General features: G+C 41.0%; 1 protein-coding gene and 1 pseudogene across 1 annotated transcript; both read right to left on the bottom strand.

The window, feature by feature from the left end:
• LOC141230060 (uncharacterized) overlaps positions 1 to 13069 on the bottom strand; it is a 92064-nt pseudogene extending 78995 nt beyond the window's left edge.
• Positions 13070 to 15586: 2517 nt separating this feature from the next.
• Positions 15587 to 17115, bottom strand: LOC141230059 (gastrula zinc finger protein XlCGF66.1-like). The gene is made up of 5 exons (XM_073667549.1): positions 16989 to 17115; positions 16230 to 16379; positions 15999 to 16100; positions 15792 to 15915; positions 15587 to 15708 (listed from the first exon to the last, which is right to left on the bottom strand). Exons 2-5 carry the CDS (start codon positions 16305 to 16307, stop codon positions 15587 to 15589), a joined length of 426 nt encoding a protein of 141 aa, XP_073523650.1. The 5' UTR covers positions 16308 to 16379; positions 16989 to 17115.
• Between the last annotated feature and the right edge of the window lie 4017 nt (positions 17116 to 21132).

Here is a 21132-nt window from a genome sequence, read left to right as displayed (position 1 = left end):
AGAACTCTCCAGCACTTTGTTTCCGTCCATTTCTAGGTGCTTTTTGAAGTATGTTTGGGGTCATTGTCATGCTGGAAGACCGAAGACCTAGGACGCAAACCCAGCTTTTTGATACTAGGCACTACATTGTGACCCAAAATCCTTTGCTAATCTTCAGATTTCATGATGCCTTGCACACAGTCAAGGCACCTAGTGCCAGAGGCAGCAAAAGAATCCCAGAACATCTTTGAACCTCCACCATATTTGACTGTATAGGTAGTAAATTTATTAATTATGTTGCTCACCATGGACAAAGGAACATCCGGATCTCTGAAGATGGACCTTGAAATTCTTGATATTTTTCAACAAGTTTGGTTCTTAACTCCTCAGACAGTTCTCTTCTTTTTCTGTTTTCTCTATGCTTAGTGTGGCACACATATGCACACAATGCAAAGATTGAATCAACTTCTCCCTTTTTTATCTGGTTTTAGGTGTCATCTTCATATTGCCCACACCTGTTACTTGCCACAATTGCATTTGAAGAAGCTTCACATGCTTGAAACTAAGTTGTTTACCCACAAGTTTGGCAAGGTGTCAACAATTGTGTCCGGCCTATTTTATGTGGTTTTGTGTGAAATTATGTTCAATTTGCCTTTTTTCTCTATTTTATTGTGTTGTTCCAATACACACAAAGGAAATAAACAAATATAACAAAATGTGTAATTGCAATAATTTTCTGGGAGAATTACTTCATTTCTGGGACAATTTCAAGGGATCCAACACTTTTGACCATGACTTGTTTTTGTTGCCTTTTTAATTTGTTGCAGCATATCATCCTCTTCATGTTCAGCTATATTAGGAGGCTTGTGGCAAACTCCAATTAGCAGCTTTCCATTATTGCCATTTCCATGCACATTTACCCAGACTGACTCTCTACATCAGGGATATAAAACTCAAAACATGCAGAGGGCCAAAATGAAAAACGTGGACAAAGTCGTCGGACAACCAGTTTACAGGATAATGGGCCCTACATAGTCCTCCATACAGAATAATGGGCCCCACATAGTCCTCCATACAGTATAATAGGCCCCACATAGCTTTCCATACAGTATAATGGGCCCCACAAAGTCCTCCATGCAGAATAATTGCCCCTCATAGGTGTGGTGGTTCTGGTGTCGCGGATTTTCCCTCTCTGCTTTCGTTGGTAAAGCACGCAGTGGATGCTGAGCTGTGACGTGCGGTGAAATCCCGTCCACAGCCCATCAATCAAGGGGTAGTGTGTCACTTGCTCACTCCCGAATGCAGCCGGAACTTGACGTGACATCAGCGGATGTCGGAGCCGGCTGCAGCCTGGGTCACGTGATGCCTGGTGATAGCGCCGCCCACAGGCAAATAAAGAACAAGCAATGTATTTACAAAAAGACTTGTTGCCACTATATAAATCCATAGGGGCAATGTTAATAGTAGTGGACAACCTCTTTAATTAATTGGGAACAAAATCTCTCCTCCTCTGGCATGGAGGACTGTAATCCTGGAAAATTCCCAAGCACTGGATGAAAACTACCGCAGCTAGAAAAAAAAGAAAAGTCCCGATAACCTTAGAGGAATGATTATTTAGAGCACGCTCGGTAAGGGGCAAAAATTCCACCCGGTCTTCCTGATTAGAGGAGACAAAAGATCCCTAATACTCTGCTCTATTTCCTGGTTCATTCTTTCCGTTTGACCATTAGACTCGGCATGATAGACAGAGAAAAGACAATGGATAGGGAAGGAGGGGAGGTGGAGGCTTACCATGTTGAGAGAAGGAATGACTTCAGCTGGAGAAATCCTGTGGGTGCCGCACCCATCGGTGATTACAGACCATGAATGGAGAAAAAAAAAGTAGAACCGGCACATCCAACCAGGACATATTAAAGGGAAAAAAAATTATTTGAAGAAAAAAGTTAAATCATGGAAATAAATTCAGAAACCTCAGGAAATCCTGATGCGTTTCAGGTGCAGAATGCACCCTTAGTCATAGGATGTCAGAGGTAACACATAAATGCTGCTATATATCTTAAAGAGCAATGTCCATTGACTGGATAATGAAATAATTAATCAATACTGAGGCATCAGGTGTTTGCATGCACATAATGTGAGTACATGGCGTTATAAGCTGACATGAATGACATAGATATATTAAATAAAAACAAAAAGACTACCGCAGGGAAACACAGCACCATGTAACACCAGCCCAAAAACCACACAACTGGATACCAAAGAAAAACAGACACCCTGCCACACTCAACAATGGACTAAAGAAACCAGCGATCTTGGGAAAGAAAAAGGGCAGATTGTATTAACACCAGAAGTATGGATCCTAGCTGACTAACTCACAACTACCAAGAGAAGCAGTGCGGCTCAAAGAGGCACATAGCACCGCACACAAAACCACCGATATCCCGCCGGAGACACCACGGACCAACACGTCCCAGCAATCCCGGAAAGACGTCTACAAATACGAGCACAGCAGACACGGTCAACACTGCAACATAAGTGGCAAACGCCATGTATCACTCAAAGAATGAACTAGAAGAACCAGCAGTCTTAGAAGAAAAGACTACATGGTATTGACATCAGCGGTATAGATCAGGGTAACTAACTGGAAGCCAACGAGGAATAAAGTGCGGTTTATAGGGGCACATGATACTACATCCAAATACACCGACTCTGCGATGAAAACACTAAAGGACAACATGTCCCAGCAAAACGTCCACCAATGCGGACACGACGAGCATGGCCAGCGATGCAATTCAGATACCACAACGTCGCCACACGCAAGTAAAATGATTCTAGCAATCTATACCGGCGGCCTGGATGAACGGATCTGCTGGCACCTTATTGGAACCTCTGAGGAACAACTGGTCCCAGGAGTCCTGACTGACAAACCATTGCTACCAATGCAGCAGACATGGCTGACAATGCAACTGAATGCTGCAACCTGGCCGCAGGTGAGTGGAATGAATGTGAACAATTGTAAAACAACAAAAGCCAACGATCCAATGGACCGGCCGTCTACACTACTGCGATAGACACAGATGGAAATATATACAAATTCCATAAGGGAGTTTTATCGTCTCTTACTAAACGCATTGCCAGATGATTACTAGGAGAAAAAACAAGTGTGAATGGTGTATCAGATAGTGATTCACAGGAAGCAGATACATCATTTACAAAAGAAAACTGAACGTGTGCACAGGGTCCGACTGGGGAATATATATAGTGAATCACAACTGATCATTAGACATTATATAGATTAAATGTCCACATTCCTGAATAAGGAAACACATTATTTTGATGTAAAATTTAAATTAAATATACATCGCCGAGCCGAAAAATGGGGAAAATGTTCGTAGATGAAAAACAAATCATTTTTGAAGTCCACACCATGGTGGTACTTTGTGTTTAAAGTCAAGATCCAATACGCTTTCCTCAGGGCCGGCTGCTTTTGCCAGTTGCCACCACAGGCTGCAAGATCGACCTTTTCGAGTCCAAAAGATGATTAACATGAAGTATCCTGTTTATGTATTATGGTAACATGTTTGGCCGCACCAGAATACCCTTCGTTGTTGTTGGTGATGTTGATGTGTTCGGCGATCCTCTTCTTCAGTTTACGTGTGGTATAGCCAATATGCTGAAGGTGACGGCTACTGCAGAATATACCGTATACCTCGTGACTGGACTCACAATTTATGTCCCCCCCGCAAGATTTTGACCTTTTTCAAACAATAAGAGATGTAAATCGCTTTACACGGTTATTAACAGTTACAAAACATTTCTTCAATGAGTCCGAAGAGTCTTCCACTCCTAATAACATGACAGCAGAGATTATGGAGCATAATGATGCTACACTTAGGCTAAGTGCCCACCATGCAGAAATGCTGCAGATTTTTTCTGCATCTCCCTGGCAGAAAAAACGCATGCGGATTTCACATACGTTTTTCCTGCCAGGTAGAAGCGTTTTTGCATGCGATTTTAGCATCACTTGGAAAAGTGCTTGACAACTTGGTCACACTATATAAATCCATGCAACCAGCATGGATTTATATAGTGTGACCAAGTTAATAGCTAAAAAAAGAATAAAAATGGTAAAAAAAAACAAAAACATTATACTTATCTTCTGATGGCCCGCGGTCTTCTCTCTGGTGCGTCTGGTCTCTTGTACGGCTCGCGGTGGTGTAAAAGGACCTTCCATTGCGTTATTTAGTCATGTGACAGGTCACGCGACCGCCGACGTCAGCGGTCACGTGAATTGTTACATGACTAAATGACGTCATGGAAGGTCCTTTAACACCACCGTGAGCCGCTGGGGAGCCAGGACGCAACGTACAGGAGACCGGCGGCCATCAGAAGGTGAGTATAATGTATATTTTTTATTTTAAATTCTTTTTTTTAACAGGTACTATGGTACCCGGGTCTGGATGAGAGTCTCCTCTTCTCCAGACCTGGGTACCATCCGCACTTTGAATTGCTTAATATCCGCATGTGCATATGTAGTCATGCGGATATTAAGCGTTTCAATGCAAGTCAATGGCAGCAATTAAGCTGCGTGTCCGCAAAATTAATGGACATGCTGTGGATTTTTCCGCAATGATAATCCGCAGCGGAAATTTCCGCAGCATGTGCATAGCACATGCGGATTATTATTGAGGACCATCGAGCACGTATTACCAAGCATTTTTTAAGTGTTTTCGCTGCGGAAATTCCTGGCAAAAACGCTTGAAACACGCATAGTGGGCACGCTGCCTTACAGTCATTGAACAGACTGCCTTACTAACTTTGTCTTCGTTACAGGATCCAGATTTTTCTTTAAATAAACTACAAGACAGAGGAATTAACATCATCCCTGCATACTATCCTCTGCAATCCAGGGTTCCATCTTTAGTTTTATTTCAAACTCTAACTGAAAACAACCTTAAAAAATTACATGGTGGTATCTGTAATATGAAGTATAATAGTAATTTTGATATGCTCCAGCGGTTAGAGAACTTCAACAAAATGTTAGTATAACCATCCAGCAATCAGACAAAGGTGGACGTGTTGTGGTATTGGACACTGAATTGTATTGTAACATGGCTCTTTCCATCCTCAGCGACACAAACACCTACACCACCTTAAGGTCTGATCCTACTAATGCATTTAAATCTGAGATACCAGAATGTCTGTGTCAAGGATTCCACAGGATCACAATTAATCATAGAGACCACCCACTGTGATCTCTGGAGTGAACAGTTCTCTGCTGCTCCCTATTGTCTGGACAATTGCACAATTGGCCGACAATCAATATAGGTGGCTGCAGGCTGTTCTCACTATGTAGGTATCGGCAAGCTAGCAGTGAGCGTACGGCGTACACACCACCTTCCAACGCATGGAATATATGTATACACCCTTGTACGATCACTGTCACTTCACAATAACCCAAGAAAGATTATTCTTTGCCACCACCAATCTGTTTTTCCGGCCGATTGGACGCCTTATAGGTAGTGTGTGGCTTCGGAGGAGGAACTATTACAGAGCAAAAGAAACAGAACTATTAAATTTTATATTTAAAGAAGTTGTCCACTACGTTCATATCAATGTATGATCAGCCGGCTTGCGGCATTACTGTAATGGTCCAGGGTGTGTTTTGGCCGACCATGTACCTCCCCCAGGTGACTGGTCACATGACTGTGACATCAGCACAGGTCCTGTGTGTGCACTAGAGGATATATAAAACACTGGTAGATTTGAGACAAAGGTGAAAGGCGTGAGGCCTGTTCCCGTGTGGGACACCGCTAGAGTGTGAGGCCTAGTGAAGCCTGGTGAAGCCTGAAAGGCAGAGGCTGGATCCTTATGTGTAGGCGATGCCAGTAGCCTTGGAGGGCAAGAGGCTTGGAAGACAAGAGTCCTGGAAGGCAGAGGCTGGATGTTAGGTGTGTAAACATACCAGTAGCCTTTGAAGGTACGAGGGCTGGAGACCCCCATCTGTGAAGCCGTAAAGCCACAGCTGTGGCAGAACAAACCTGATGCAGCTCAAACCCGGCAAAGGTAAAAACACTGATGGATGTGGAGATTGATATTGTTACCTTGCTGAAGGCTGTATCTGGAGCCAAGTGGACATATCTGTCACTGGAAAGGCTCTTGGACATTATATGTGTAATATGTCGGTGAGCCACTGAGATGGACTCAGTGATAAGCAGTAGTGAAGTGTAATAAACTGCTGGATTGTGAAATACTGGAAAGGTGTTGTCTGGTGTGCTTTAATTGACTCGGTGAAGCGAGTGTCCGCCAGCATGATGACTAGTGCTGCCTTACAACTTGCACTCGTCTGGCTCATCCTTGGGTACAATTTCAAGATACCTGAAGGTGCCTCGTTCATCTGTACAAACAAATATACGCAAGTACAAACAAGATGGGAATGTCCAGCCATCAAACCGCTCAGAAAGGAGATGGGTTCTGTGTCCCAGAGATGAACAAGCTTTGGTCCGACATGTCCATATCAACCCAAGGACAAAAGCAAAAGACCTTGTGAAGATGATGGCGGAAGCTGGTAAGACTGTGTCAATATCCACAGTGAAACGAGTACTATATCAACATGAGCTGAAAGGCCACTCTGCCAGGAAGAAGCCATTACTCCAAAAGAAACATAAAAAAGCCAGTTTACTGTTTGCAAATGCACACAGGAACAAAGACCTTAATTTTTGGAGACGTTCTGTGGTCTGATGAAACTAAAATTCAACTTTTTGGGCATAATGACTATTGTTATGTTGGGAGGAAAAAGGGAGAAGCTTGGAAGCCTTAGAACACCATCCCAACTGTGAAACATATGGAGGGGCAGCATCATGTTGTGGGGTTGTTTTGCTGCAGGAGGGACTGGTGCACTTCACAAAATAGATGGCTTCATTAGCAAAGAAGATTATGTGGCAATACTGAAGCAACATATCAAGACATCAGCCAAGAAGTTAAAGCTTGGGTGGAAATGGGTCTTCCAAATGGACAAGGACCCGAAGCATACTGCCAAAATGGTAACAAAGTGGCTTAAGGATAACAAAGTCAATGTTTTGGAGCGGTCATCACAAAGCCCTGATCTCAATCCTATTGAAAATTTATGGGCAAAGCTGAAAAGGCTGCGAGCAAGGCGACCTACAAACTTGGATCAGTTACATCAGTTTTGTTAGAAGGAATGGGCCCAAATTCCGACCAACTATTGTGAGAAGCTTGTGGAAGGATATCCCAAACGTTTCACCCAAGTCATTCAGTTTAAGAGCAATGGTACCAAATACTAATGAAATGTATGTAAACTTTTGACTTTGCAGTAAGTAATAAAAATGCCTTAAAAACATTCTCTCTCATTATTCTGGCATTTGGCAAATAAAAAAAATGATGGTAATCCTAATTGACCTAAAACGGGAAAGGTTTATTTTGATTTCATGTCAGATATAAAGAAAAACATGCAGATGTGTCTTTTTATATAGTGTATGCAAACTTCTGATTTCAACTGTATATATTGTATCATGTGCCCCAAAAAATCTGCACTTTATTCCTTGTTGGTTTTGAGTTAGTTACTCAAATCTATACCCCTGATGTCAATACAATGCAGTTTTTTATTCTAAGGCCCCGATCCCACTATCAGTATTCGGTCAGTATTTTTTCTCAGGAATGGGGGATAAATGCAGAATTGGTGACTTGTTTCTATTATACCTTTTCTCTGATTGTTCCTCACCTGGTTTTGGCTCCCACTCCTGAGAAAAAAATACTGACCGAATACTGACCAAATACTGATAGTGGGGCCGTGGCCTAAAATCTCTAGTGTTTCTAGTTAGGTAAGGATGAGGTTGCTTTATTATTTAACTTTCATTGCAGGGGACATTGGCTTCAGCTGGAATGGGCGTTATGGTAAGTAGTGTTTAATTTAGAACAATAAAAGGTCTCTGTGTTTATTTCAAATAAAATATTTTATTCATGGTGTTGTTGTAGTTATTTCACATATCACTTTCACTATGGGGTTAGTAATGGGGGTGTCTTATAGACGCCTCTCCATTACTAAGCTGGGCTTGATGTCAGCTGGCCTTATAAGCTGACATCAACCCCAACCCTATTACCCCACTGCCACTGCTACAGGGCAGTGGGCAGAGCGGAGGCTAAGTGCCTGAATTGGTGCATCCTATGGATGCGCCACTTCTGGGGTGGCTGAGGGCTGCTGTTTCTAGCCTCGGAGGGGGACAGTATTCATGGACCCTTCCTAGGCTATTAATATTAGTCCCCAACTGTCTGCATAGCCTTTGCTAGCTGTTAAAATAGGGGGACCCCAAGTCATTTTTTGGGGGTCCCCCATTTTAATAGCCTGTAAAGGCTAAGTATTCAGCTGGAGGGCTGATATTAGTAGCCTGGGAAGCTCAGTGGGTATTACCCCCTTCCCGGGCTTCAAAAATCTGCCCCAGCCGTCTGCTTAACCTCTGCTAGACTATAAAATTACGGGGGACCCCACACCAATTTTTTTAAATAAATACTTTAATTTAACAATAAATGACAAGTACAGTAACCAACACTGTCACCGTACTAATTATATACATGACTGACACCTTTCTATCTATCTATTCTATGTGTATAGCTATTCTTTCTATTCTAAATTGTCGGGTACTAATGTATTGTAACTGTATGCGGCTGATGAATAGCCGGCTTTTAAAGAGACGGGTGTGTGAAAATCGGAGGGCACTCGCATGGTCCGAGTGCTGTGCGATTTTTTTTCACACACTCATTGACTTGATTGACTTGCATTGGCGAGTCTCGTCCGAGATACATGGCAAATCGCAGAATGCTGCGAATTTGTTCTCAGCCCGATTTCAGCTGAGAAATCGGGCTGAGAACAAATGAGATGTCACTCATTCATTTTTTATTGCTCTTTCCCAACTAAAGCAGAGAGGGAAAGTGCGCGGTTGATGCTGGGCTGTGATGTGCGGTGAAACCCCGACCACAGCCCATCAATCAGACAACTAAGACAAGAACACACACATTTTGTGTGCCCCTAACAGGGGGATCTTCATGCGATCAGATAGACAGATTACAGGCTGGGGCTGGGGAAAACAAAGCAGTCATGTACACATTGGTACCAATGACAAAGTTATAGGGAGGTGAAAGGTCTTTAAAAATGATTACAGGGAATTAGGAGAGAAGCTGAAGTACAGGTGGTGTTTTCAGAAATACTGCTGATTCCACTACGTCACTAGAAAGTCAGCGGGAACTTAAGAAGATAATTCTCAGGAAGAAAGGGTTTGGGTTCATGGAGAACTGGGCTGACTTCTCTGTCGGCTACAGGCTCTACGATAGGGACAGGCTGCACCTCAATGGGGTGCATGCAGATGTGCTGGGGGAAAAAATGGTCAGATGAATGGAGGAGCTTTCAAATTAGTATTTGGGGGAAGGGAGGGTAGCTATGCAAATAAGGGGGTAGAGTAGACAGAGAGAGTGAGACATTCAAGGAAAGTAAGAAGGCGAGTAGTAGTAATAAATGTGCTAATAGTATTAAATGTCTGCAGGCAAATGCAAGAAATCTTGAAAACAAAATGAATGAATCAGACTCTTAGGTCAGCCACAGATTACGATGTGGTGGGCATTACAGAAACCTGGCTGGATGAAAGCCATGACTGGGTGACAAACATAGAGGGTTACACTGCATTCAAACGGATAGGAAAGAAAAATAGGTAGAGGGGTGGGTATTTTCATTAAAACCAATTTAAGACCTCAAGCTCAATGATGACATGGGGGGCAGCTTCAACAATGTACAGCACACATGTCCAACTTTTGGTGATTATATTTGACCCACGACACCAGAACCACTACACCTATGTGGGGCCATTATTCTGCATGAAGGATTTTGTGGGGCCCATTATACGGTATGGAAAGCTATGTGGGGCTCATTGTACTGTATGGAAAGTTATGTGGGGCTAATCATACTGTATGGAGGACTATGTGGGGCCCATTATTCTGTATGGAGGACTATGTTGGGCCCATTATACTGTATACTGGTTGGTACACGACAATTTTTCATTTTGGCCCTCTGCATGTTTTGAGCTTTACATCCCTGATGTAAAATCAGTTTGGGTAATGTACATGGAAATGGCAATAATGGAAAGCTGCTAATTGGACTTTGCTACAAGCCTCCTAATATAGCTGAACATGAAGAGGATAATATGCTGCAACAAATTAAAAAGGCAACAAAAACAAGTCATGGTCAAAACTGTTAGAATTGTTCCAGAAAATGAAGTAATGCTCCCAGAAAATTATTGCAATTACATGTTTTGTTATACACATTTATTTCCTTGGCATGTATTGGAACAACACAAAATACAGAGAAAAAAAAGGCAAATTGAACATAATTTCACACAAAATAGGTCGGACAAAATTGTTGACACCTTGCCAAAATTGTGGGTAAACAACTTTGTTTCAAGCATGTGAAGCTTGTTCAAACGCAACTGTGGCAAGTAACAGGTGTGGGCAATATGAAAATCACAACTAAAACCAGATAAAAATGGGAGAAATGGATTCAATCTTTGCATTGTGTACATATGTGTGGCACACTAAGAATGGAGAAAACAGAAAAAGGAGAAGAGAAATGTCTGAGGACTCAAGAACCAAAATTGTTGAAGAATATCAATAATTTCAAGATTATAAGTCCATCTTTAGAGATCCGGATGTTCCTCTGTCCAAGGTGCGCAGCATAATCAATAAATTTATAACATATCAAGTCAAATATGGTGGAGCTTCAAAGAGGTTATGGGGTTGTTTTGCTGCCTCTGTTCAGGTACTTTGTGTGCAAGGAATCATGAAATCTGAAGATTAGCAAAGGATTTTGGGGCATAATGTTGTGCCTAGTGTCAGAAAGCTGGGGGGCTTCCAGCATGACAATGACCCAGAAAATAGATGGAAACAAAGTGCTGGAGAGTTCTGACCAGCAATGAATCCGGATCTAAATTCCATTGAACACCTGTGGAGAGATCTTAAAATTGCTGTTTGGAGAAAAATATAAAAATTTGAGAGTCCTTAGTGGTTGATACCATGTTTTCAGTTAGCCATTAGTCAGTAAGCTTTCGAGACTACTCAGGTCTCTTCATCAGACATAGTATAACACAAAATCTGAAGAGTCACATATTTATACACAACAGGGCACAGGAATAATGCAATAGATAAGACAAGTGACGTGAAGCAGAACTATCAGTATGGGAGAGGGAGAAGCAGTTGTGGCTGTAAATATGTGTGGACACAAGTAGATCTATTCTTTTATTGTGTGGCGATGAGAATTCATCCTTGTTTTAAGTTTTTGCCTTGTCTCCCCTACATACAGACCCCCAGTTGGACATTTGTTACATATAATTAAATTCATTGTGAAAAAGCAAAAAGTACCTGGGATCTTGTGGTCCTGATGTGAGTTGGGAATCTTTATCTTGTCCATGGTCATTATAAATGGACGGGTTTTACATATACAGTTGGTGAGGATGAATTTTATACGTTTCACCACAAAGGTGAAACTATCCTCCCGGTTAGTTTGCTTTCCCTCCCAGTACCTTTTCATTCTAACAATGTTAGGTTTCTGGGAGATTATACTTGTTCCTTTTATTTTTGGTTCTCCTTAGCTTGCCTTCTTTGCCCTATATGTGTTTTTGTTTCTCATTCAGGGTTTTCATATTTTACTTCATACTTTCCTTTCCCCTTGTTGGCAGTGTGTTGCAGCCTCCCCTTTGGTTCCTCAGGAGGTATGAGAAACTCCTCAACGGCTTATTAGTTAGTTAGGTGTGTGGTGGCATTTTTAGTTGTGCAGCTAGGGCCGTTCTAGTCTGTACAGAGACTAGTTGGGTGTAGTTGCCACATTCTCCCCTGTGTGGATTCTGCGGTGGTTATCAAGATGCACTTTCTGGTTATAACATTTCCCACATTTTGAACATGAAAAAGGCTTCTCCCCTTAGTGACTTGTCTCGTGCTTATCAAGATCCGATTTCTGGTTAAAACATTTCCCACATTCTGAACATGAAGTAGGCTTCTTCCTTGTGTGAGTTCGCTGATGTCTGATAAGAGTTGATTTCTCTGTAAAATATTTCCCACATTCTGAACATGAAAAAAGCTTCTCCCCTGTGTGAGTTCTCTGATGTCTGATAAGAGTTGATTTCTGTGCAAAATATTTCCCACATTCTGAACATGAAAAATGCTTCTCCCCTGTGTGAGTTTTGTGATGTTTGATAAGAGATGATTTCTCTGTAAAACATTTCTCACATTCTGAACAGGAAAATGGCTTTTCTCCTGTGTGAGTTCTCTGATGGTTGATAAGAGTTGATTTCTTTGTAAAAGATTTCCCACATTCTGAACATGGAAAAGGCTTCTCCCCTGTGTGAGTTCTCTGATGTATATTAAGATATGATTTCTGGTTAAAACATTTTCCACATTCTGAACAGGAAAATGGCTTCTCTCCTGTGTGAGTTCTCTGATGTGCGATAAGATTTGATTTCTCTGTAAAACATTTTCCACATTCTGAACAGGAAAATGGCTTCTCTCCTGTGTGAGTTCTCTGGTGCCTAACAAGATCTGATTTCTGATTAAAACATTTCCCACACTTGGAACATGAAAATCTATTCTTTGCTGTGTGAATTTTTTGATGTTTAAGAAAAGACTTTTTGAGAGGAAAACTATTTCTATATTCTGAACGTGAAAATGGCTTCTTTGCATTAGAAGCAGTTTGTTTTTTAATGCTTATTTTGTGACTTTGATTTTCCTTAGTAGTCAGTAATGAATCAGAAAACAGGACCAATTTCAAAGGATCAGATGACAGATCTTTGCTGTGAAGGGATGATGGTATATCTGGAGTAATGACATTCATTTCAATTGTATCCTGTAGGATCTGAAAATTATCTGATTTGAAAATTGAAGATGTCAGCTGTCCCTCTGATCTCCTGGTACAGTCATCTGCCAAGAAGAAAACCAATTATTATTTTTTAATAAAAAATCCTTGAATTTTATATTTTTGAACATTTCTACTTAAACGGTCCGTAAAAAAGGTAAGTTATATAAAAAAAAATTCACTTATTCACCAGGACAATGACTGTCTTATAGAAAACCTCACAGGATGGACCAGTAGAGCGTGGTGTTCAACTGTTTTTTCATTCTGCCTCCCAAATATGGAATAAGAAGCCACCAAATGATGTTATGTAGGCGAAAATAATACCAATAAAAACTTCTACTCATCCCACAAAAAACAAGTCCCCACACAGATCCCTCATCTGTCAATGGAAAAACAGAGGTTTCCACATTATTAGTGGCTTAAAGGCTCTTGAAAAGCAACATGGCTTCCATAAACCAATCCAGCAATATCCGCTCTCCCAAAGTCAGATCTCCCCCTCACTTCTGAGCTTTGCAGTAGTTGATGTGCCTAAATCACATTTAGCATCCATGTATTTGACATTACTATAGTGAGAAGAACCCACTTAATTTACGGTGTGTGTCTCCTGGAGCACAATCTGGGCACTATGTGTTGGGTAATAAACTAGCCCATTTGCAATTTTCACTCTCCAACGTCCATTGCGTGGTAATTTCTGGAAAGTGACTCTGGAGTCAAAATAGTCACGTCTTCTATTGATTAATTCACTGAGGGTTATAATTTCCAAAATGGAGACACTTTATGGGGATTTCTACTGCTCTAATATTCTGACATTTTGTTATATTACGGCTTCTGCAAAAGGTGGGTTCCATCTCCTCTGGGACTTCTCCTCCTGCTTCGACTTGTGTGACGTCTGCTTCCGTCACCAGGAGCCGCCTTAGAAGTTGGAAAATAATTTGTAAGGTCCATTTGTTTCCTGTTATCCTTTGTGAAGAATTCCAAAGTTATCACCACATAAAGTGACACACGGCAGATTTGAAAAATGGGCCCTGATTAGGAACAGAAAACTGGCAGCAGGAAGAGGTTAAATCAGAGTATTTTGGGCACTAACTACTGTAGTCAAAAACTGAGTATAGACAATAACACATCTACTGAAATGATCAAACTCAACAGTCTCCATCAGTAAGCAGTGAGTAAGTAGTGGTAAACCTCTCGGGGGTAATGGGAGTATGGGGCTCGGTGGCTCTTGGGAACCTAAACTATGATAAGAACCAATATTTTCTGTCAGATGAGTGTCAAGAAGAAATATTAGACATTTAAAGTGAACCTTTTTATAATACTGCAGAGCTGAGGTATCTTAAATTTAGACCTCGGGCATTTGGAAGAGGTAATGGAGATCTTTTTGAAAGACTACCAGGGAGTTACAGAGTCACATAAGTGAGGCCGGCCGATCCCACCACAATGAAACCTGTCATAGAGAGGGAATTTGTAAAAAAAAGAAAGAATATATAAACATGTAACATCCCCAACAACAACGTATGTATGAGGGGAGAAATCCAACACTAAACCGGAGTCACGCTCATTTATGGTGGACCATTGGAGCAACTATGACTCCTGACCAGAAGAGTAGAGAAAGTATTAGTGCCCCCATTTCAGGAGAGATTGTGCAGTAATCTGAATTCCTTAGGATTGAAAACATAATGGAATTTATGACGTGGAGTGAATCCATGAAACCAGGGCTGGAGCCAACACATCTCCTGCAGATGAATAAATGTATATTACAGCCATCAGCCACGCTCAGCTTAGAGATATATCATGGCACAGGTGTAATGTTTTTATGTACGTTATCGCAATCCTATTTGAAGTTAGTTGGTTTTAAAAGAAATTGAAAAGTCAGGATAAAGGGAAACTCTGTTGTTATTGTACAGAAATTCACACTTGGCCCTCACTGCACATTTAATGCTGTTGATCATAAAAGTGAAGTTTGGTCAGAAAGACTGGACCTGGTCTTGTAGGGACCATATGAGCACATTCAGCAGCACAGAAGGGAGAGAAGGTAGATTCATCCAATAAGATATCAGGGATCTAGGAAGCCAACAGCATCATTACCCTCCGCTTTCTCTTACAGACCCATCATTATATTTTTCTTCAAGTGATTTTCTAACTTGTCAGCACATTCTGCGTACGCTGTCATTAGGCTTTATAGTTTACAGATCTTGGCAGGTAATGTCTCCTAATCCCAGGGGGTAGGTGGATCCTCCAGGTTGTAAGTTCTATAGAAAAGGGCTTTCATAATTTCCCAAAGTAATTTGAACATTTTCGGACGGAGGAGAATGTTGTGGTCTAGTGGCAAAATGGTGATCACACGATTGTGATATTGCCGGACTACACCACCGATAAAGCAGCCACAGCTGGTGACTGAGAAGAATCTGTGACTTCTCTGTATTTAGTGGTTACTACTCACCTGGGTAGTCATATGTAGGAATCTCCTCTTTACACCGCTCATCACCCCTCACATATGTCTTTGTAGGATTAATATTGGTCAGATCTTCACCCTGAAACAAATATTGTAAAAGTCACAGACAGATGGAGAAGTCCCATCTATGATCAGCTCTAATCCTGCCATCTCCACCGCTCTCATTACACTAGTATAAAACATAATAATGGTGGATAAAACAAGACTGAATACAAAATCTTTACAGCCGTCTACACATCATAGGGGAGATCTCATGACACCTTCTCTCCATCTACCTGATGATCCTGAGGAACATTGGAATCTTCTTGTTTACAGTCCTGTGGAAGAAGAGGATGGGGACATCTCTCTGGTGTTGTCCTCTTACTGGATAGATCTGGAGGAAACACATACAGGGACTGAATTCATTCTTTACATACAGATAATTATAGGCCGTGTGTATTTAGGCCTGTCTATTACCTGGTGATGTGAGGGACTGGGGAACCTCCATCATGACGTCCCTGTACAGATCTTTGTGTCCTTCTAAATATTCCCACTCCTCCATGGAGAAATAGACAGCGACATCCTGACACCTTATAGGAACCTGACACATACAATGATAAGGTCATCTCCCCAATCACTTCATAGCATTACTGTATAATGTCCCAGCATTCCCAGCAGTGTCACCTCTCCAGTCAGCAGCTCAATCATCTTGTAGGTGAGTTCTAGGATCTGGTCATTGATGTCCTCATGTATCAGGGGGTGAGGTGGAGGCCCCGTGATTAATCTCTGGTTATGGAGAGACATATTAATAAATCTCCCTCCAGACATTTCCAGAGTCCTCACCTCTCCAGTTCTGTCCATCTGTTATTCCCATAGATAAGAATGATGTAATGTGACGTCATCAGAATCTCTCACCTCTCCAGTAAGCCGGAAGAGGATCTCTAGGGTGAGGTGTAATATCCTCTCCGCCATCTTGTCTCTGTCCGTATCCATCTTTGATGGATAAATCAGGAAAATTTTCTTATATAGAAGATCTTCACTGAGAGGATCCGATATTGTAGAGACCTGAATGAGGAGAAGATAAGTTGATGGAACATCATAAAAATCCTGTGTAATAATACATCTATTGGAGATAATGAGGGGAAACATATAAGGAGATTTATTATTTCACAGTATTTAGTTTTTTCTTTACATCTAGTAATAAAACCTTTATATTTTAGGCCACAGACAACAAGCAGTTTCTTCCTCGGAGTCTGCAGCTGAATACGTTTCTCATAGACTCATCTTCCATAAAGCTAATTCTCATCTAATTTTCTGACACTGGAATTGACATTGAGAATAACCTCGGCACTCAATGGATCTTACAGAAATTTTTTTTTTTTAATGCAGTCCAAAAGCAAAAGTAAACGTTTCGGTCGATCTGACCTTAATCAAGAACTATTGGAAATTGCACAAAGAACAAAACAATAAATAAAAGAATAATAATAAATAATAAAATAAAAAAGCATATACAAATGGATCATAGCGCAATAACATGATAATATCTCTTGTTTAACCTGAACAATAGACATGCTGTCAAACAGTGCATAATATTTCATCAAACCCCATTAATGCAGATACAACATCATAGTATAGAGCAAGTATATATACAAATTGAAGAGAGGTGACACCTACTAGACTGCTGGATGGTATTCAAAGGTAGGAATTCAAAAGTGTGGAGATATGGTGACACTGGTTACTTGGGTCTGCAGAAAAGAGCAGAGAGTGGCAGACTCAGAGTTAACCGCTGAGAGGGACTGTGGAGGCAGAGATACACAGAATAGAGCTGGACGTAGCATACCTGTGACCCCTAGTTCCTGGTTATAAGGTGGTGCTGCACGTAGTGGCATAGAGGAACGCAGTGTCCACCGCTAGTTCCTGGTGCTGTGCGCGTTGTCCTGCAAAAAGCAAACATGGCATCCAAGAAGGCGTGACAGAGTTCGGGTGAATGCCCTTCCTCCCCAAGTACTCGATAGTATGGGGCTGCCTAGTTCCTACAATACTGAAATGCCTAATAATGGTGTCTGGGCCTGCAATGTACGAAAGTCTATTAGGCCGGGCCAGAGGCAGCGTTCCATAAGTTACCTTTTAACGCCCCATAAACATTAGACTAAAGTTGCATGGAAGCACTGATTTTGGGGGTTTTGGTTGACTATATAATGTATTTGGGGGCCTCCCGACAGTCAGTCATACAAACCACAGGAAAGCTGGAATATTTGTGCGTATGGAGGAGTCTGGAGAGATAGCCGTCTGTCAAATGACCGATCAGTCAACACTTATCTCATGTGTATGGGGACGTTACTATTGCACAGGTAGTGATAATACACAGCACTACAGTAGTACAGTGCATCACCTGCGCAATCAGAGGCTTGTATGATGGCACTAATGAGAGTGGTTTAAAAAAGTTTATAAAAAAAAAGGTTTAAAAAAGTTTTAAAGTGAAAATATCACAGTTTTAGCAAAAATAAATATCCATCACTATAGGGAAAACATGGATATAATGGGAAAATGGAGAGGGAGGTCAGCTCACTGTTTATTCAATGTACCTTGTCTGTAGATCACCGCATGGAGCCGCCCTGATCAGGGACATTTCAAGGTTCAAGTAGAGAAAGGAGGAGAGATGGATTCTCCAGCATTGTCTATATTGTTAAAACCTCACATTTATTGTGAGTTCATAAAACCTGTTGTGATGGCATACCACCAAGTGCCCACATACCAAACCAATGCTTATTCCTGATTTGTAACATGTGAGTCTCTGTGATACTTTTATATCATTCACTTTCCTGGGTGTCTGTTGATTACTGAGCACTTCTCAGACAATTTAACCCTGTATTGTATGGAAGTAAAAGATAATACACAAATACAACTCATGCATGAGACATTCAATAAAATCACTGGAAATCAAAAACAAATACAATTAATTGTACTGTAATATTAATCCTGTCTGATGTTCATTCCCTGTGGGGCTCTAGTGTGTAATTTTAATATCCAATATGACTTTCTATTTAAGATTTTTCTTTTCATATCTCCACCTCTTAATGGTTTATAAGCCTTTTCTATTCCTAATATCTGAAGGATCTAATATCCCCTTTATGTTTTTGTGAAAAGCGTCTTGAAACCAAAGACAGGTTTAATGCTGTGGGATTGATTGCGTCAGATAAATGTCTTCTAATACATGTTTTTAGTGGACCTGACATCCATCCCGCGTATTGTAGTTTACTCTCTATACACTCTATTAAATAGATGACCCCTATAGTGTTACAACTGATGAAATTGTGTATTGCAAATTGTTGTCCTGTTAGGTTTTCTTCAAATGTGTCGGTTTTATTAACATAGTTGCATGCTTTACAGGGTGTATGTCCACATGTAAAAAAAAAGCCCTTATAGGATAACCAAGTCACCAAATACCAGCCCATTAAGACATACTTTGTCACTCTTGTATTCCCTACTGATTGAATCCCTGGACTAGTCTAAAACACGCTTCCAATCTCAATGGGAGAGAGATCTGAGTTGCACCTTAATGAGAGATCAGTGGAAGTGAATCTTCACCTTGACACACATCAATCAGCTCGCGATTTCAGGAGGCCAGCTATAAACTGCTTTCTCGGTGGTATAGGGTCCCAACTCGCCTACACTCTATATTCCCAGATGCTAGTCCCATGTGTTGGAGATGTGGGGAGGAGGAGGGTGACCTGCTACATATTTTCTGGACCTGTAAACTCCTTTTGTTAGAACTCTCCTGTTAGGTTTTTTCTATTATGCTGGTCACATGACCGTTTTTGCCTATTTAATCCTGCTCCGCCCTTCTGGCCTTGCTGGACTTCATTGTAATTTCTACTCTTAAGCTAGCCAGGTGCTTTGTTACCTTTCTCAGTCAGTTTAGCTAGGTCTTTTGACCTCTATGTTCTATGTTGTTTGTTTGTCTTTTTACTGCTACAATTACTGCTAGGAGGTGTCCATCTTTCTCCCAGTCCCTAGTTCTTGTAGGGATCCCTCCCTCACATCTATAGGTCTTCGTTCAGACTAGCTGAGGACTTTAGCGGGTCTGATCGCAGGATCAGGTTCCCCGTTACATCGTAGGGATCTAGCTTAGTTCTATTGTAGGGACAGATCTCCTGTCTTTCCTTAGTGCTTGTAGCAAATCATAACACCTTTCTCCTTTCTGGGGAAAAGTTCTACTAGTGATTAGTAAATTCACTGATCTTATTTCAGACCTTGACCCAGCTTTCGTCCTTCTCCATCACAGCAACATCCCTTTAAAAACATATAAAAACTCGATACTGAGACACTTGATCACGTCTGCTAGAGCATGTATTCCCTTGCTATGGAAAAGTAACACTATGGTTCTCCAAAATAAATGAGATTATGCTAACGGACGAACTCCCCTCCATGATCAATAACTCCCATAATAAATTTTATAAAACATGGTTCTACTAGAGTTTAAATCTTCCGCTGATTACCTTGACCTAATAGGGGAAAGCTAAGTCTATACTTCAGGAGCCTATTTGACGTTACCCTAACCCTCTTACCCATACATCCATTCCCCCACTTCCCTTTGTCTTTGTGTGTATTTGTGTTTTTAGTTTTAACTACTCTTTCTTTCTTTTAGAACCCTTATTTGTTAATCCACATAAATATGTAATGACTTAATGTTTAAGTCTGAGTCACCACGCTGGTATATCCTAAAACACATTGAACCAATGTTCTACCAGGGACTTTACTTTGGATTGTGTTAACTTCTTTCATTTTCAAATGTTTTGGAAATACTGGTTATTGTTATGGTTATGTGGTCATGTTTGACCTACTACTTGTTGCACAACTAGTACCCGGTGTTTGCATTTGTATTTCCTTTTCAAAACTTAATAAAGATAAATTTGTAAAAGGATAATCAAGTCACATTGCGTTTGATATTTTTTTATTGAAAAAAAACTAGGTGAAAGTTTTCCGCCAAGTGTAGAAGTCTTTTTGGATACAAAACTCAAACAAAATATGCAAACGAATTTACAAAGTCTGGAGGATGGATCTCAGACATCAAAAAACTAAGTTTGAAAGAGATATCAAAGACAACGAGTCAAATTCAATTTACACATGGAAATGAAACAAACCAAGACCTACTGTTCAGAAATACAGGTCACACAATAAATTCAAAGGAAATAGCGGAGAGCGGAGGTCAGCTTCACAAATCCCAATGTGTCCATGGGTTCCTCTAATTATAATTCTCCGAGGACTTATCTGATGCATCAGTGGGATCAACTAAAGACAGATGGAACAAAAATAAATTCTCAAGTATTCCCCACAATTCAGCACAAAACAACGGGCGGGCAGAAAGCTCAAACGTGCCCGGACATGTGCGTTCCATGCCGGAGTGCATCACGGTCTCCTATCTGTGAATGCGCATGTCCGGAAGCATGCGTTCCACGCATATGATATTGGATTGCATACCACCAACATAGAAAAATCCTATCTCTGAGATCAGCGTCATGGGAGACTAAAAACAAGTATTGCACATCCTCCCATCATACAATAGGCGTGTAGATCTACTTTATCACTACATAAAATATGGGATGATGGCCCACAGTATACTCCTAAATGGTCAAATTTGACCCTTATTGCATAGAGATACACAAGGATCACCACACTTGTTAGTTACTAAATAGTAGATGTGGGATATAACTGATAAGAAATAATTCTGATATAGAAGCTCAGATCTCTTGATGAAGTACAACAATATGTGAACCTCATTCACAGGGAACTGAGTAGCAATGGGTAGAGTATAAAA

Source organism: Phyllobates terribilis, unplaced genomic scaffold (assembly GCF_046119375.1).
Source record: "Phyllobates terribilis strain yellow unplaced genomic scaffold, ASM4611937v1 Scaffold_489__1_contigs__length_1346288, whole genome shotgun sequence".
Classification (NCBI taxonomy): domain Eukaryota; kingdom Metazoa; phylum Chordata; class Amphibia; order Anura; family Dendrobatidae; genus Phyllobates; species Phyllobates terribilis.
Note: the sequence above shows the minus strand (reverse complement) of the source record. Positions and strands in the feature narration are given on the sequence as shown.

Bases quoted from the DNA above. Each gene is read 5' to 3' on its own strand.
- LOC141230059 (XM_073667549.1), bottom strand. From the start codon at position 16,307: ATGGATACGGACAGAGACAAGATGGCGGAGAGGATATTACACCTCACC. The intron at 16,101-16,229 runs GTGAGAGATTCT...CTCCATAACCAG, and splicing joins TCTTCCGGCTTACTGGAGAG to AGATTAATCACGGGGCCTCC. The intron at 15,916-15,998 runs GTGACACTGCTG...TGTATGTGTCAG, and splicing joins TTGAGCTGCTGACTGGAGAG to GTTCCTATAAGGTGTCAGGA.